This window comes from Thamnophis elegans, chromosome 10 (genome assembly GCF_009769535.1).
Source record: "Thamnophis elegans isolate rThaEle1 chromosome 10, rThaEle1.pri, whole genome shotgun sequence".
Lineage (NCBI taxonomy): Eukaryota > Metazoa > Chordata > Lepidosauria > Squamata > Colubridae > Thamnophis > Thamnophis elegans.
Window position 1 is genome coordinate 22,389,056 of NC_045550.1, and position 17,731 is coordinate 22,406,786.

The 17,731-nt window shown below is 34.7% G+C and overlaps 1 protein-coding gene across 1 annotated transcript in view; it reads right to left on the reverse strand.

The window, feature by feature from the left end:
• Positions 1 to 17,731, reverse strand: part of CNNM2 (cyclin and CBS domain divalent metal cation transport mediator 2) — a 137,795-nt gene that overhangs the window by 4,363 nt on the left and 115,701 nt on the right. Inside the window, exons 5-7 of the mRNA XM_032225003.1 lie at positions 7,898 to 7,991; positions 6,147 to 6,212; positions 3,865 to 4,049 (exon numbers count right to left, since the gene is read on the reverse strand). Coding sequence (XP_032080894.1) covers positions 3,865 to 4,049; positions 6,147 to 6,212; positions 7,898 to 7,991 — 345 coding nt within the window. The remainder of the gene's footprint in view (positions 1 to 3,864; positions 4,050 to 6,146; positions 6,213 to 7,897; positions 7,992 to 17,731) is intronic.

The window sequence follows — 17,731 nt, forward strand, 5'->3', positions numbered from 1 at the left end:
AAATTAATGCAAAGTGAGATCTCTGACACATATTATAATAGTTATTTAGGATTCTTTTCTATGTAGTTAGTAAGAGAACAAAGCTCTGTTTTTCTTAATCTGCCTTTGATTTAACTCCCCAAATGAGAAAAGCCCCAGTAAGAAAAATCAGGACCTTGAAGGGACTAGGTTTTTCTATATATGTCTATTAGATTCCATATACGTCTATTATATTCAATATTAGGCATGGTTTGAATTTCTGAATATACTCAATGTCATGGTTTCTTCAGAGAAGAAGGACAAGTTTTGGGAAAGACTAAAAAGGCTGTGATTCCCCACCACTCAGCTCTCACTCAAACAAAAAAGAAAAAAACACACCCATATGAATTTGTGTTTTGCATCTCAGACTTGGATAAGATGCCACCAATCCATGTATAAACTATGGGAATAATAAGATTGTCTGGGTGATCAGCCAGAAGCCTGAGAAGCAAAAAGTCCAGAGCCTCAAGAAACAGAACCTTGGAAGTAAAGGTTTACTTGGAAGTCATTACTGCTTCCGTGAGGATCTTATGACGCAACCCATCTGGGTAGAGGGTGGAAGGTTGTAACTTCTGAGATTTAGCTCACCAGTGGGAAGTAACTTTGAATTGGAAGTAATGTATTTAGTTTGTGAATGGATGCTCTATACTGTATTTTAGAATGGCTGTATCAATTTTCTATTGGTTCCTTTTTTGAATCCCTGGGCAGCTAATAGTTTCATTTCTTGCTTTATCAACTCCTGGCTGTTGACTAAATTCCTTGCCCTGAGCAAATTTAAACCCAGTGTCCTTTATACACTGTCTCTTCTGATGACAGGACAATATGTATATTAGTGTTATTATTAAAGCAGGCTTATTATAACTTGTTTCCATTAAACAAATACATAACAATAATTTGTTTAATTATAGCATATAGCACTAGTTTTTGAATGTTCAACATTTGGCAGAACAAAAGACAGTTGCAGTCTATGAATGCTAATTAAAACCTTTTCTCCCTCTATATGGAGAAATTCTAGTTGACTGAAAGCACTTATTCTCTCAAATAACATTCATAGTGCTTTAAAGAAGAAAAACTGGATAAAAATATGTTAAATACACTTAAATAAATAGAGTCATAAATTTGACCAGCCCATAGAAATCATGTAGGCAAATTCCTTGCTTGGTATAAAGTTTGCACTGCAGGATATTACTTCAATGCAAGTTGTTGGTGTTTTCCACTTTCTGGCAGTTATTTTTTTAAAAGTGCCTGCACAGTTTTAAATCAAAATGTTGTGATTGGAACCGGTCATAATATTCCAAATGCTAATATATTCAGGTAGATATATACCTTAGACATTAGATTCCTTTTTTTGTGTGTAACTACTGTATTTACCTTAAAGATAATCCTGAATTTATAATCACCCATGCTCCGTCAAAAAAGAGACTAGACAAATAATAATAATAAACAGAGCAAACTCTTGTGCATTGTCCAGTTCCACAACTAATTGCTAAGAAACCAATTTTGGAGACTTCCAAATGAGTTTAAAAAATTAGGAGTTAATACCTTTTCCATCTGATAGACTTTATTAAAAGGTATAAGGTCATGAGCGAGAGTTTAGTTCATCAGATGAAATTCTACCAAACTCCTGTTTTTTTTCCTACCAGACATTAACACAACTCTTCTCCTACAATGTCTACAACAAGAGGCATCAAATGAACTCACATGTCACACACTTATGTCTGTATGTATCAAAAGAAGGGACCAGGAGAAAAAAAGAATTAACTAGCAACCACAAATTATTAGTAATGTATACAATTTATAAAATTGATTCTGCATTTGCACATACCAATTATTCTCTCACCTGCTTACAAACCACTCTCCCACAGAGTAACTCACAAGAACATGCACAAAGATATATATATTCCTTTCTTCCTTCAAGCAGAATCATAAAAAAGAAGGAAAACACACACCTATGCACAAAGAATGGAAATTGGATGAGGAATAGATGTACCTATAAGGTAACAAAGAAGGAACAAAACTGGATGGAGACAAAGTGAAGAAGATCCATGACCAGAAAGAACACAGAGAAGCCCTTTTTGGGCCTTAAACAAAAGGTTACAAATCAATTAGGCAAGCAGACTCTTCAAAACAAGACACTAATAGTTTTCCAAGGCAACACTTTTTTTTAGCAGGAGCCTCTGTAACTGTGTCATCTCTGATCCAGTATGTTGTATTTAACAGCTTCTTCTGTTATTAGTGGGCCAAAAGGACACCCTCAATTTACATAGTTCTTCAGAAACAATCCAGGTCTACCCATGTAATAGTTATACCTTTGATTGTTTTATTAGTAAAAAATACATTATTCTGTTAAGCTTCAGTCTTGTCTGCTAACCTATCAAGAAATTATTACAATAATAGTTATACCTCCTAGCTCTGTGTCATTCACAACGCAAGCCCATCACCTATACCTAAATAATGTAATAACAAGTTCAGAATAACTTGGCACCCACTAGATATGTAAATGTCAAATACACAGAAATTTGCTTTTAGAATGCTCATTTGTATGAATCTGGTAGCTCAAGACAGAATTTGCCCATCACCAGTTTTCTGGTACCTTACCTATTTTCTTAGATGTCTCAGTATTGCAAATCTATTTTTGTTCTTATGTTGCTATACACCTATAATCCATTTTTAATATGCTAATAACAGACCAAGTGGTGAAGACACTTTCCAGCAGTGAGAATGAATAAATAAAAAATCGAAGACTTCAGCTTGTCCAGAACGCAGCCGCACGAGCAATAGTGGGTGCACCTCAGTACACCCACGTTACACCTATCCTCCGCGAGCTGCACTGGCTGCCCATTGGTCTCCGGACACACTTCAAGGTGCTAGTTGTTACTTTTAAAGCCCTACATGGTATCAGACCTGGTTACTTGAGAGACCTCCTCCTGCCAGTCACCTCCCAAAGACCTATTAGATCCCACAGACTAGGCCTCCTCCGAATTCCATCTGCTGGCCAATGTCGGCTGGCGACTCCTCGGGGGAGGGCCTTCTCTGTGGCTGCTCCGGCCCTCTGGAACGATCTCCCCATGGAGATCCGGACGCTTACTACCCTTCCGGCCTTCCGCAAAGCAGTTAAGACCTGGCTGTTCCGGCAGGCCTGGGGCTGTTGAACTATCCAGCCCCATTCGAGGTTACAGCTGTTGTAGAATTTTAAATTGTTTGTTTTTATTTTATTTTTGTATCCCCTCCCTTTTTATTGTAAGCCGCCCTGAGTCTCTCGGGAATAGGGCGGCATACAAACCTAATAAATGATTGATAAATGAAATGACCATGCTATCTTTCTATCTCTGTTATCCACATTCTCACACATAATACCCATCCTTCCCACCCACATTCAAATCATTGTCTAAATCATTAGCTAAATTTAAAAGATGCCTTTAAAGTATTAAAAAAATATCAAACAATTTGGGAACAGAATAATATATGTAAAAAGCATTAAGATTTCCAACTAATTCCAACTTTCTAGCCACTAATGAGTGGCTAGAAAGTATTTGCTGAAAAGAGAAGGCAGGTGAAAGTATGGTTGACCAAGGGGGATTTGTTTAACTGCTGATTCCTTCCAACAATAGCTCTCGAACTGCCATTAACTGAGCAAACTTCATTAATTTATCCAGTTAGCATTTAGTTCTTCCCTAAAAGAAGTACAAGATCACCTCTAAACAGATAAAATGTTCTGCATCTGAAACAATTCTTTCCAAGTGTTGAGTGTTTTATGACAAAACAACTGATTGACAATTAAGAGTTTAGCCTATATTCCCAGTCTACAACTACAGGTAGAAGATCCAATTTTTCCCCCTTTCATACCTTGACATATTGAATGTCTGAGATTGCTCTGACTGAGTAATCTGGAACATATACTTGAAGAAATGAGGAGTTCAACTGATTGTTGCTATTCCCTATTGCTGGTGTCATGGCATCAATGCGATCTCCTCTATTAAGAGAATCTGAATGATTTAAGCCACAAGAACGAGGTGGTGACTTATTTTCAGCTGGGGGAAAAAGAAAAAGAAAAATATGAAGAATGCAATTGAAATCCAAAAACCAACATCAGTTTATGGGACAGACGGAGGGTAATTTGAGATAATTGACAAGCTACTTGAATTTAAATTTGTGAGGCTTATTCAGCAAACGAAGTATGCAGATGCGTGTCCTTTGTTAATTTTTCTTGTTCAACCTCTAAAACCATTTTGAACACAAATAAATGTGTTTGAACACTAACTAATGCATTCAAATTCAAAATAAAATACTTTAATAAAAACAGTATCATATAGTTTAGAATAACATAATTAACATAAACATAATGTAACATAAACATAACATAAAACACAACATAAAACATAACATAACAGCAATATAAAATTCACAAGTAAATGTCCAATGCTTGTAAAACCACTGGGGGATTAGAAACATTTTCCACAGCATTATAAGCAAGTAATATGTCCTAAATTATAAGAGAAATTAAAATGACTTTGCAACTTATGTAGAGACCAGTATGTCAATAAAATAAAAAATGAAAGCCGGTTTGATGATTCTAAATGAAACCTTAATTTTCAATTTACAGATGCTCTAAGAGAAACTTTCTCAGTTTTCACCTACGTGATTATACTCTGGTGTTAATTAATAATGCAAAACTCATATAACTAGTCCTCATATTATGACCATTCATTTAGAGATCATTTAAAATCATGATGGTGCTGAAAAAAATTGACTTATGACTGGTCTCCAAAATTTCCAACCGCAGTGTCCCCCTGGTCATATGATTAAAATTTGAGTGCATGGCAGTCCTTTCACACTTATGACCAAAAAGACACTTCAAATCCCCCATCCATATCTCTCTGCCATCTATGCTATGTTCACTTGGTGGCCCTGCCACCATAGCTGAGCATCACCATCTTCTTTCTCCTAGTGCTGACCAAGTATTTGAGGCTGCTGGCTGCATCAAACCTTTCTTGTCCAAATCATTGGCAGCCTTTTCACAAGGCTTTGAATCCTTCCAAACCCTGACAAGGCGGCCATACACAACTTGTGCAAGGCTGCACACTATTGGAAAAATGTCACAAGTGGTCTCAGAAAAAAGGCCTGGCACAGCCAGCAGCTGAGCACATTTCATCAGTAGGATGAAGAAAGCAAACTCAATGGACAAGGTGGCATCTTGACAGAGAAAGATAGAGTGGAAACAATATATTAGAATTAAAGACTTGGGCAATGAAAGAGGTTTGCCCATCCAGACTAATATTGTTTACATTGACTATTGATTAATCTAGATCAGACCTGTCACTATTTTGGTATAGCCCATCTGGATTGGACTGAACTACATTCTCCCACATGAACTCTACCACTGAGCTTTGGCCCTTCCTATAAACAATACACATAGCGGCAAAAGAATTAAATTTGCTGAATTTTCAGTTTATTGGTTTTGGCATTACTTGCAAATGTGACTGCTATGATTGTCATCAGATATAGCAAATTAGAGACTGTGACAGAGTGCAATCTGGTTCAAGGAATATAGTAGTTCATCCATGACATCTTCTGAATGAAATTACCTTAAGGGGACAACATATGGACTGTTTTAAACAACTTCCGTTTTTGTTGCTTCACTCCACATGGAAAACACCACTGAGTGCAAGACTGCATGGAGTCAATGTTCCTACTCTTCCTAGAGCTTTTAGACGAATTAACTCATTATATTCTCATATATAGGAATTTATACTAATCCACAGCAGTAAAACAACTTGTATACTTTGTTTAGCTTTCAAAAATATGTTTAGTTCTTGGTGGTATTTTTAAAGATATGAAAAATGGTAATTGTCAAGGCAGAAGTTTCCGTGACCCAACAAATATCAAGACACAATTCCTTTTTGTTTCAATATCCATTTATTATCTAATCAGAAATAAAAAATTAGGATTATAAATTTTTATTTCTGGTTATACCCATTTCTGGTTTCTGGTTATTTCTGGTTATACCCTGATTATACCCAAACCATTTCTTCTCTAAAAGGATGATATGCAGAATATAAAACTGTTGCTAATAAGTTACAGGGTAGGTGCAAGTTACAACAGAGGTACAGAAGAAGCAAAATATTTACCTGGACTGCCTGGGGCTAATATGTCTGTTCTGCTGACAACAAAGGTACGAGACAAGGATAAAGGAACTAGAGAAGGGAAAAAGAAATGAGACTAAAATCAGAGAGGACACTAATATTTTTAAAGAAATAATCAGTTTGCCATGGTGAAGAAATCAAATACAATTCAAATATAAGCAAAGGACATAAAGAGAACAATGAAAAACTGATTGGAAAATAAAACATAATAACATTTAGGAAATCAGATGTCAAACAATACATGCTTCTTTCTTAGTTACTTCTTAGTTACAGTTCAAAATTCTCTGAATTTGGAAATACAGTTCTGTTAATATTTTTAGAATAATCTTACTAACAATAGAAGTTAGAGATATACAAGAGAAGATATCATCATAAGCTGTTTAAAGAAAGTATCTGCCCCATAAAAACACATGCATTTTGTATTTGTGTTAACAATATAAGTACTAATCAAAGCTCATCCTCTTATTCAAACAGGCCATTAAAACAAACAATCCTTGCAAAAAATGAAAGAAATCATTTTGCTTTCTTTTTTCAGATACAAAATAGTGTTATTTCTTTATAATCTTTTGCTGTCAAAGAGGGCAGCAACTACATACTCTTTTAATCCTAATCCAGGAATTCTAAATTATACCAGAAATGAAAGTAAATAGCCATCTTGATGGAAATTATTGTAGCAAATGAGAAAGAAAGAAAGAAAGAAGGAAGGAAAGAAAGAAAGAAAGAAAGAAAGAAAGTTATTTCCATAATATCAACCCATACAGAAATCCAGTGTGCAATTTTTTCACCTTCTTGTTGTAAAAGAAGAGGAGTCATTCCAACAAATGAAGTGATCAAATATCTGGAAAAGGAATTTGTTCCTTCAAAAGCAGGTATACAGAGAAAAGTAGGAGAGAAGGGCAACACCAATATGTGCTAACAAATACTTCTAAAATTGAACATATTGCTATCAAAAGCATCAAGAATGGTTTCTCAACAGAACAGTAGCACAAAGATGAAGCCAAAGAGAAAATTCAGAGCTTGACCCAAGTTGTCCTTTATTCCTGATCTGATTTAACAAAAATAAATTGTGCTGTATCTGATTGGGAAGCTGAAAATCTAGCTCTAAAAAGATTTTTTTAAATAATTCTCTATAGATTTGTCTGAACCTACTGAAAGACTATACTGTCTTTCTCTATTGAAACAACTGTACCAGAATACTTCAGGATAATAACAGTTTCTTCCCTTACAGGGAAGGATACAGGTAGAATACTTTACTTAAGTACAGAAAGTGATTGAAATAATCCTTGTGATAGATGCATTGCTATGGATTGTTAACATATTCTGTCATGACTCCCCAAAGCTTAGGTTTTAACAAATCTATTTATCATCTACTAGAAGTGAGAGGATCAAAATTATGATTGCTGAATAATTTTGATCTTTGTTGAATAAAACTGGCATTTGTTTTTTGCAAACCTCAACTAAATAAGATTTTTATCAGGCTATCTTTCAATTTGCTATGAAAAAGATAACTGAAGTTAATTGTCTTCGCGAATCTTTGTAGCAAAAGCAATGATTTTATTATCTGATTTTCACTAAAATAGCACGTCTGGGTACTATGGTACTTTCTTGCCAATAAACATTGATTCATATGATTCATATGATTCATATGACTTCTTCCAGGTTGAGTGACTTAAGCTAATATAGTATGCCATCATTTCTCTTAACAGCCGTTTCAGATGGAGATGGTGAAAAATTACCTGGTGAGGCTGTGAGAGCCATCACTCCATAGTAAGAGAAAGCACCAGCTTCAAACTTCATTCCTTCTTTCCCAGCCTCTACTTCTACTTTTCCCTGCAGAGGAAAAAAAAGATAACTTTCCTATTTAGAATTAGGGGAAATTCTGGCCTTTAGCCAGATCCATTAATTCATTCACCTCAGCAATCATTTATTCTTTTTCAAAAATAGTTTTTATTTTACATGTGTTCCCAAGTATAATTGGTTTCCTTCAATACCTCAGAGGCTGTTTTTCTCAATTATATTCAATAATTGAACATAAAATATTTTAAATAAAGGAATAAACCATTCTGGCTATAAATTAAACAAGTTCACTATGTGGGACAGTGCCAAATATATTTCCCAATGACATCTGAAGGAATGCTTTATGCTTCTTTCCAATATATACCATAACTTTATTTTCCCCTCTGTAGATTCATAACATTATCTTAAAGGCCAGGCAAGCAAGCTTTATAGAATCAGATAGGTAGATGCCTGAACAAAAGCCAGTTTGGTGGTGAAAGTGGAAGAAAATGGCAAGTACAATGTGAGCAGAATACATCAATTCCAAAATTGGGAAACTAGCATTGTTACTTTAAGAATCACAAGATCTGTACCAGGTTCAAGGAATTCTATATTTTGTGTAATTGTTCAACACTGATAGTACATATAAAAAATGTCTGGTATTTATAATTTTGAAGCTTTGCATGCTTCAAATTCCAAATTAATTAGCAGCATACAAAAATGGAAATTTTAGAAGCTGTTGGGATCTGATGTTTCATGGTTAGTGCACAAAGAGAATGGCTCCTGTTTTTCCCAGATGGAACTGAGGGCTGCTTCATAGAGTCTAGCAAGAAGTTGATTATGACGGGAAGAGCTCAATGTTTCAATTTAGGTCCTCTTAAAGGTGGCAAATTTTACCAAAGACATTGGGAACTTGGGGGAACAAAGTGAATTAAAAATAAGCAAAACAAAAACAGGAATATTTATTAAGAACTGAAAAAATATAACCTAAGAGAAAGAAAAAAAAATAGAATTCAATAACAGTTCTTATTCTGCTACTATCATGTCTACAGCAAAGTGCTTTCTTCACTTGAGTTGGGAGGAAAATCTACCAAGTATTTTATTTTAGAGCCTACTTTTGCTGTTCCTCAGTAGCACAGTCAGCAGATACTCATTTCTGTGCTGTCCTTTCTTCTACCACCTACTGTGATCTACCAACAGGAAAGACTACCACCAATTACTCCTCTCAGTATGTTTGGCATTCAGTTCAGTTTTGCATTGCTTAATTTTGACTTTACTAGTACTTTCATCACACTATTTCTGGAAATCACATGATTTCCAGGCCCCAGAGGCAGAAATCTACCACTCTAAAAGTGAGAATTCATACATGAGGGCTGACAGCTTTCTTCAGCTGAGAGCTGTGAAGAGTGCAGTGCAGAGGTGGGTTCCTACCAGTTTGCACCTATTCGGTAGAACCGGTTAGTCAAATCTACCGAACCTGTTAGAAAAGGTTCCACCGGTGGACCCAGAAAGCAGGCCACACCTACAGAAGAGGTTCCAAAATTTTTTGAAACCCACCACTGGTGCAGTGCTTTTCTCTTTGTTGGGGTCCCGCCTAGAGGATAAAATCTAAATAGCTTTTTCTCTTTCTGTCTATGAATGTTAGCAGAGATGAATGCTTTTAAAATGGAACCAGGGTTTAACAGATGCAAACGAGTGATATTCACCACTTCAAATATCCTATTTAGAAATGCTAAAGTGGCATTTAAAGGAAAAATGAACAGAGAGCTACTAGATCATTAAAGAATACTACATACAGGTAACCAAAATTTGCAGAGAATATATCAGGAAAGCAAAACTCAGAATAAGATGAATTAGCAAATGATCTCGGGAATAACAAAAAGAGATTATTTGGGTATGTTTAAAATAAAAGAAAGAGGGGAAAATAGTACACCAGCTGCTAACTGAAGATAGCAAATGATAACAGATAACAAAAGCAAAACTATTCAATTCCTATTTTAGCTCAGTCTTCTCTGAGAAAAGAATATGTGTTCCACCAGGGAATTATGAAGAACCCGAGGAAGGAACAGGTTTCTAGTTCAAGCTTGTGAGAAATATTAGTCAGATACTGACCTTCAATGAGTTCAAATCTCCAGGGCCAGATGGATTGCATCCTAGGGAACAAAAGGAAATTGCTGAAGATCTGGCCAAAACTCTCCAAACCAGGTGAAATAACAGATGACTAGAAGAAGGAATGCAATGTCCTTATAGAAAAAAGGAACTGCAGACCAGTCAGTCTGATACCTGGGAAGGTTTTGTTTTTAAGGCAATTAATGTTAAGAGACTTGAAAATAATATGGGAAATACTAAAAGTGTGGATTTATTAAGAACAAATTTTTCAAAACTAATTTATTATTTTACCAGGTAGCTTTCTTTATAGACTGCGTCAATGCATTAGGAATAAATGTATCTTGACTAGCAAAAAAAATCATCAGCTACTCTGTGACAATCTGATTAGCAAGTATCAGCTGATTCATGCATCTATAATATGGGTCTACAGACTATTTGAAAACCATTCTTGAAACTGAATTTTAATTTCTCAAACTGAAGTGAGATATAAAATAGGATACCACAAAGCTTAGTCCTGGACTATTTTCATCAATATTAATGAGTTGAATGAAGAAATAGAAGGGATTTATGAAATTAGTAGATGATTCAAACTGATGTTAATATTCTATAAGAAAGAAAAGAAAATTCAAAATGATCTTGAGACAAAAGAGAAGTGAATTTAAAAAACATAGAGGAGAGGTTTCTTCTAAGGATGGAGAAAAGTTTGCAACAGGGATCCTGATTTAATTCTGACATAGAAATATCTGTGCTGGCTCAATGAAGACAAGTTTATTAAAGCAAAACCTTAATAATGTTGTCTACCACAATGATACAGTTATTATATATAAGAATGTGACTGATTTTAGATAGATGGAAGTTTCATTGTCTTCTCTGACAGGATGCATTTTTACAAAAATGCTGAATACATATTTTCTAAAATTTGCAAGGTAAGTTGCATCATGGACAGAGAATAATGTTACTGTGCTTATTTATATGAACAATGGCTCTCTGAGGTGACCTGAGTGGATTAATTCCAAAAAAACTAAAAACTTTAAGCAACTTGCAAAGAGGTTCTATATAACAGATGTCATTTTGTTACCAACCAGCAATTATTTATTTGATCCAAGCCTAAATGTATATCCCACTGTAAGTCCAATGGAAATAAGAGCAAAGAAAGGTCAACAGTCTTATTGGTAAATCCTGTCCATCAAAGAAAAGAGACACAAGTTTCCATGGAAGGCGGAGGTATTTCCAAAAGTGACTGAGAAAAATGAATAATTGGCACCATCTCATAGTCAGCTGAACAAATAACATTAAGAGTAATTATTATAAAGTGTAAAAAGCCTCTGAGCCATGAAAAGGCTGATGGTAGGTTCGTCCCAAGCAGGCTTCATGAAGTCAATATGATAGGATGTCTTCTTGAATGGCAGAAAGATCTTTGCGTGACTGAAATTCAGGAGGATCCTAGAAAGAATAAGATTTAAGATAGCTGAAAATGCAATCCCGTGGAAATTGTATTCTATGGGACTGAGAAAGAGTAGCCTGGACATGGTCCTAAAGTGGAAAATCAAATGGAACCACGAGGAATCAGTGTGAAATAGTATTTAAGAGACTGAAGTAGGAATGGTAAGGTCTAGGTTCAAAACTACCCTTAGTTATAGAAACTTAGTGGTGACTTAGAGACAATCACTTTTTCTCGGTGCAATCATGCTCAGAGGACAAATGGATTTCTCTTTGTAAGCTATATGTTGCTCCTGGAAAAAAGACAAGAAATATATTCAACAAATAAAATAAATAAATCATTTATATAAAGATATATACACTGCTGTATGAGATATAATATTACAGCCATCATGCCAATCAGGAATAAATTTTTCTGAAACAAACATTCAAAGATTTATCCTTCTTAATCCGATAAGTTTTTCTAATTAGTTAGGAGTTGATCTCATTGTCAAATATTTTTCAGCGTGGTCAAAAATTATGGTAGGACCAGAACAACAGCAGGAATGCAAACTGGATTAAATGCATTATCAGGAAAAGAATATGATCAAACTTTTAACCTGAAGAAAGTTCTCATAGCATACAGGACTAAGAGTAATGGTGTAAAATCAGTTCATACTAAATATTAGGAAAATCTTTCTAACCATGAGAGCAACACAATAGACGAATCAATTATCAAAGAAGGTAATAGACTCTCTTTTGATTGAATTATTTAAATGAAGGTGGATATCCAGCTATTGAGAATGCTTTAATTTTAATTCCTGTGTAAAATAGGATTACACCTCGATAGATAAAATTCTGTGAAAGGCAAGGCTCACACATGGTGGTACACCGAAGTTGCTTTGACTTAGGCTTATTAAAGAAAATGCAATTGAAGTAGCTTATTATTATGAGCTAAAACCAAACAAATTATATTATAACTTTTAATGTGTGAACCCAACCAAAATTTCTATGGAAAATAGAATGAGTTCTAACTCTCAGAATAAAGCTTTACACAATTCCAAGAATTCATCCCACCAACACATTTGAGAAACAATACAAAGAGATCATCAAAAGTGTCATAGCTATATTACCCTAAATACTGGCCTAAAGACAGCAATAGACAATTGCAGTGTTTCTATAAGTACAAATTCTACAAATTTGTTAGATATACTGTTACATATTTCTATATAAAAAAGATCAAAAAAATTTCTAATCCAAATAAAACTGAGGCCTTCTGTGAAACCCTTCACCATGTAATACAGACAGTATCTTTCTTTCTTTTAAAACATTTTAAGGTGCTTTGGAATAATAGACAGTAATTAAACCAAAAACACTCATTGAATTCCATGACTAAATGGGAACTTAATCACTACACTGATTCTCAAACCTAGTCAAATTGTGTGATTGTGTGAATTGGCAATTATAGAGTTCAACCATTGAATTGATGGACTGCATTACATGAGGCTTTACCCTCTTACAGCTGCGAATGCTTTGGGAGAGAATGCTCTTTGATCTAAGTTTCAGAACACTAGAGGTCCATTAACAGAAAAGGTAATTGTTCGGCTTCATTTGGTACATTAGGATAGTTCTTGACTTATGATCATTTGTTTAACCAAGTTCAGAGTTATGACAGCCTTGGGAAAACTGATCAGTACTCACATTTACAACTATCACACACCCTCTTGATCACATGGTTATAATTTGGGTACTTGGCCACCAGCACACATTTACAGCATTCTGCGGTCATGTGATATATATTTCTTGCCAACACCCATTGGGGAAGCTAAATTCACTTAACTACCCCCTGTAAAATGGTCATAAAATCAGATCTGACTTTGACTTATGACCACAATGATTTATGACAGACGTTCTTGTCCCTGTAGGGATATAAATAGCCAAGACAGAATGACCCACACTCACATTTACATTTGATTTGTGTGGTTTTTTCCCCCATTTAAATGACTATAATTTCAAAAAAAAAAGAAAAATGGAATTTTTTTTACAAAATGGGTATAAATGGAAAAAAGTCATTGATATTCCTAGCTATATTTTTAATGACCTAATTTTTAAGAAGTGCCAAGAAAGATAATGAGAATTTTCTTTATAGGAAGACTGACAGTACATTTCACAAAGTCTGCATGAGTAGTAGAGAAACCATCATCCTCTTTAAAAAGCAACTATCCCTTGAAGTGATCAAAAATCTTAAGAAGGATTTACACTCGAAGTTATTTTCTTTACATTTTGATATGAGGTAATAAAACAATGACTAGATCTAGCAAATGAGAGAAAAATAGACTCAGCACAGAGGAAGGTAAAATCCTTTTGAGTTATAAACAAATTTTGAGCACCATTAAAAATCTTCAAGTCGGAGTCTAAATTACTGACAAATCCTTTCCCGAGAGCTTTAGCTATAAGGGTACTTTTTGAACAATAATTTCTGGTATGCTGAGTAGCAAATGAGTTGACCTTAGTCTTTAATATTGCATCCTGGAAATGGAATCTTGCCACCTTGGAACTCCCAAATCATCACAAAGCCTTCTCTCAAGCTTGACTTCACATTTGCTCTTCTGCTCTTCTGGAAGGCAGATTTACAACGAGCCAAAAAAAGTTTGTACTTGTTCTTTTGACTCAAGGACACTTGATACAAATGAAATGTCTTCACACAATGCTGTATATAATGAGGCTTACATTATACAGTACATCTCTACTGGAGCTGGGCAAGTGATGCTATTGCAGTGTTTCTGAGTGCCTGGAGGCTATGTGGGTCTGGATGGGGACTTCAACTCAACCCAGACTAATCTTGCCAGATTGGCATTGGGTGTTTGGCCAACCAGGGAATGGTGACTTGCCATCTTTGACTAGCGATGGGATTGCATTTCCATGAACTACGCTGGTGTGCAATTTGAGGTGGGGGGATTCCTAGATTCACTGCTCTTGCTTAATGAGCATATATAGCCATGGCAAGGGGAGTTTTTTTTACAGATTTATGTTTGCATTCTTTTCTGGACCACAATCACTCACATAATAGTTACCTCACGGCTGCATTATTGTAAAACTCTAAATCTCCCCTAAAAGTCCACTTGGAAGTTACAACTGGCCCAGAACACAGCGGCACCCAGAGTATTGGGTGCCCATAGGCTCACCTATGTTATACCTTTATTGTATGAACCGTACTGGATCCCTGATTTCTTCCAAGTGTTATCACCTTTAAAGCCCTACAAGCCATGGGGCTTGATTATTTGTGGGGCTGCCTGTCTCTAAGAATATACACCCACTAGATCAGATAGGGTAGGCACACTCAAGGTCCCCTCCCTGAAATCTTGTAGGGTCTTGGAAGTATGCCTTTTCTGCTGCTCCTACCTTCCCACTGGTGATCTGGTGATTTGACAGACCCCCCCCCCCCCCCACACACACACACCTTTCTAGTCTTCCAGAACTTCAGTTTTTATTGAGATGCTGACATTGCATGCATAGAAGTTATGGAAAGATTACAATTGAAACTGCTGTGAGGCGTCTCAAGGGGGACATTTCAAGAGGTACAATTATGGCTCAGGGTTTTTATTATTTTACAGTTTTTATTGTTTTTATGATTGTTTTATTAAGTGGTTAGATAGGTGGCCATACAAATCTTTTAAACAAATAAATAAATAAAATAATGTTAATTCTAAAGGAATTTACATAATGATAATTATATTCCATTTAGTAAACTTTCAAGGGCACCCAGATTAATTCCTCAATCTTATACACAGCCAAATTCTGTATGCAACATGTGGAGTACAGCAATAAATAGTAAGAGTATACTATCAAAACCAGTTCCTTCTCTAGCTATAGCACTTATTCCTCATTGCTTTTATCTTAGAATCTGTTTGTTTCACACTGTATTATTCATTATGTAACTCAGTATTGGATTACTGTCTGGACTTTATTTCTTGTAGGCCTTTGGCTATAACAAAGAATTCATTCATTCAAAGCTAGAGGTGACTTAAGTAGATAAATGACTCAAGAATAGACTATGATCCTGTTCACAGAGGCCAAGAAAACAACTATATTAGAAATATAAGATTAAAACGCTTTTGCTTAAACATTCATTAGGTGGGATCATTCTTAGCACCTTATTATATAAGGAATTTTATGCAATATATACGTTGTGGCACAGGTTTTCACTGACTACATCAAAAGCATAAATTATTATCCAAAATTGGTAAGTATATTTCTGTGTGTGGAACTAAAAAAAATATTTTCCCCAAGAACAGAAGATTCTTCTACTTTTTAGTATAAAACAAGTCACTATGTTTATGTTGAGCAAAGGAGTTTCTATTATTTATTAGAATTTTCTACTGTGTATTTTATCTATCATATAAGTAACAACTCTTGGAACAAAAGTCTGTTTGAATTTTAAAACATGTACATTCAGTATACAAGATTAGTAAAATGAAAATAAATATACTCTTTAAGTATACAGAAATAGTTTTTAATAAAAAGTAATATATATTATTAAACAAGCTAAATAAGATCAGATTTGCAACTTTTTTTCTTCATGACTAATTTTAAAGGCTTTTAAAAATACCTCATAAAAACAAGTAAAGCTGCAATTATAATATAAAATATATTAAACCATATCTCAACCATATTTCAAATTTCCTTCATGACTTAATGACTCTTTGTGTTATTTTGGCCATCAGACAAAGGCTTCAGAATTCATAGTTTGTTTTTCTCTCTAAAAATAGCATCTGCATAGATAACTGAGGTAAACAAATTTGTGTAAATCAAATTATTTTTATCAATGAAAAAGATATTGTTCCTAACAAACATTCAGACTATCTTGTGAATTGATTTGTGAAAATATCAAAACTATAATAGTTAAGTGGAAATACTGTAGAAGATTTCAGTTTTATTTAAAAACACCAAAGTAATGCATTAAACTAAATAGTATTGTCAAACAGCAGATCTAAAGACCACAAAATTGTTTGGTTTTTCGTTGTCATTTGTTTTAAAAGCAAACCGGTAGGTGGTGCTGTTTGCTTACTACAGTATACATAATTGTTTAGTTTATTAGGCAAAACTAAGATTAGTCCAATTCGTATTACAGATTACCCATAAAATAATGCCCCGAGTTAATAATATGCATACCAGGATTTTATCAAAATGTCATCTGTTCTGGTTATTGACTTAAAAATATTTACTTTTGGAAGGAAATGTGATTTTTCAAGCATATTTGCTGCTTAGTTGTTTCCATTCTATTTCCACTACTTTAAAATAATTTGGTTTTCACTCTATTTTGATGATGCCAAAACCCAAAATTCAGATAACATTATCTTCCATATGTTGCTAACTTACAATTCTCAGTATCGCTAGTCAACATAGTGAACAATGGAAATGGTGACTTGAAAACATCTACAGGGACTTAAATTATGGAATTAATTGGATGATTTTAATGGTTCATTAAAAGTAGTTAATATTAATTAGGAGTATATCTAAAATTGTATGGCGATCAATACATTGAATAACTGAATAAGAATGTAATACATGGCCCTGGTTTTACATAGGCTAATATTTTCACCTTTTCTTCAAAAGGGTCAACAGCAATTTCTTCGGTCATTTTCAGATTGTGCCTTTTTCTTTCATCTCCTGCTTTATTGTAATGGAATGTATGAAAGATCTTGGGGGAAAAGAGGAGGAGATGCTGCCTAGGAAGCAATCAGACAAGAGAAGCAGGAGCCTGCAGTTGCTTTATGTCAGAGAAATGTAAGAAAGACCCACTTCACTGGACCAAGTAGTGAAATTTGTGTCTTCAGACTTGCAAGTTTCTATTAATGTAGCCTTACAATAAAGTAGAATTAGTTCATTTTGTCATGTTTCCTATCTGGTTTACCAGAGAGAGCTGACATTTATCAATTAATTATGATTTTTTTCAAAGTATTAGTATTTTCTACTCCTAAATACAAGGCTCCTTTAATCAGACACCCCCAAAATTTTAATAGACACATAATAATTTTCCCATTAAATAAGATGGTGTCGATTGAAGTCTTTCTAAAAAAGTGACTCAGACTAGAATTTGGAAGGAGGAACTGTTGTCTTGACTTTTGCCCTCTCCCTGATATTTTAAACCAGCACAGCTCCATCCTCCCAGTATTTGCACTGAAAAAAGAGCTTCCACTCTTACCAATGGACCTTTTGCCAATACCTCTGAAGCTGCCATTTATTTTTTAAAAGCCATTCAGTCA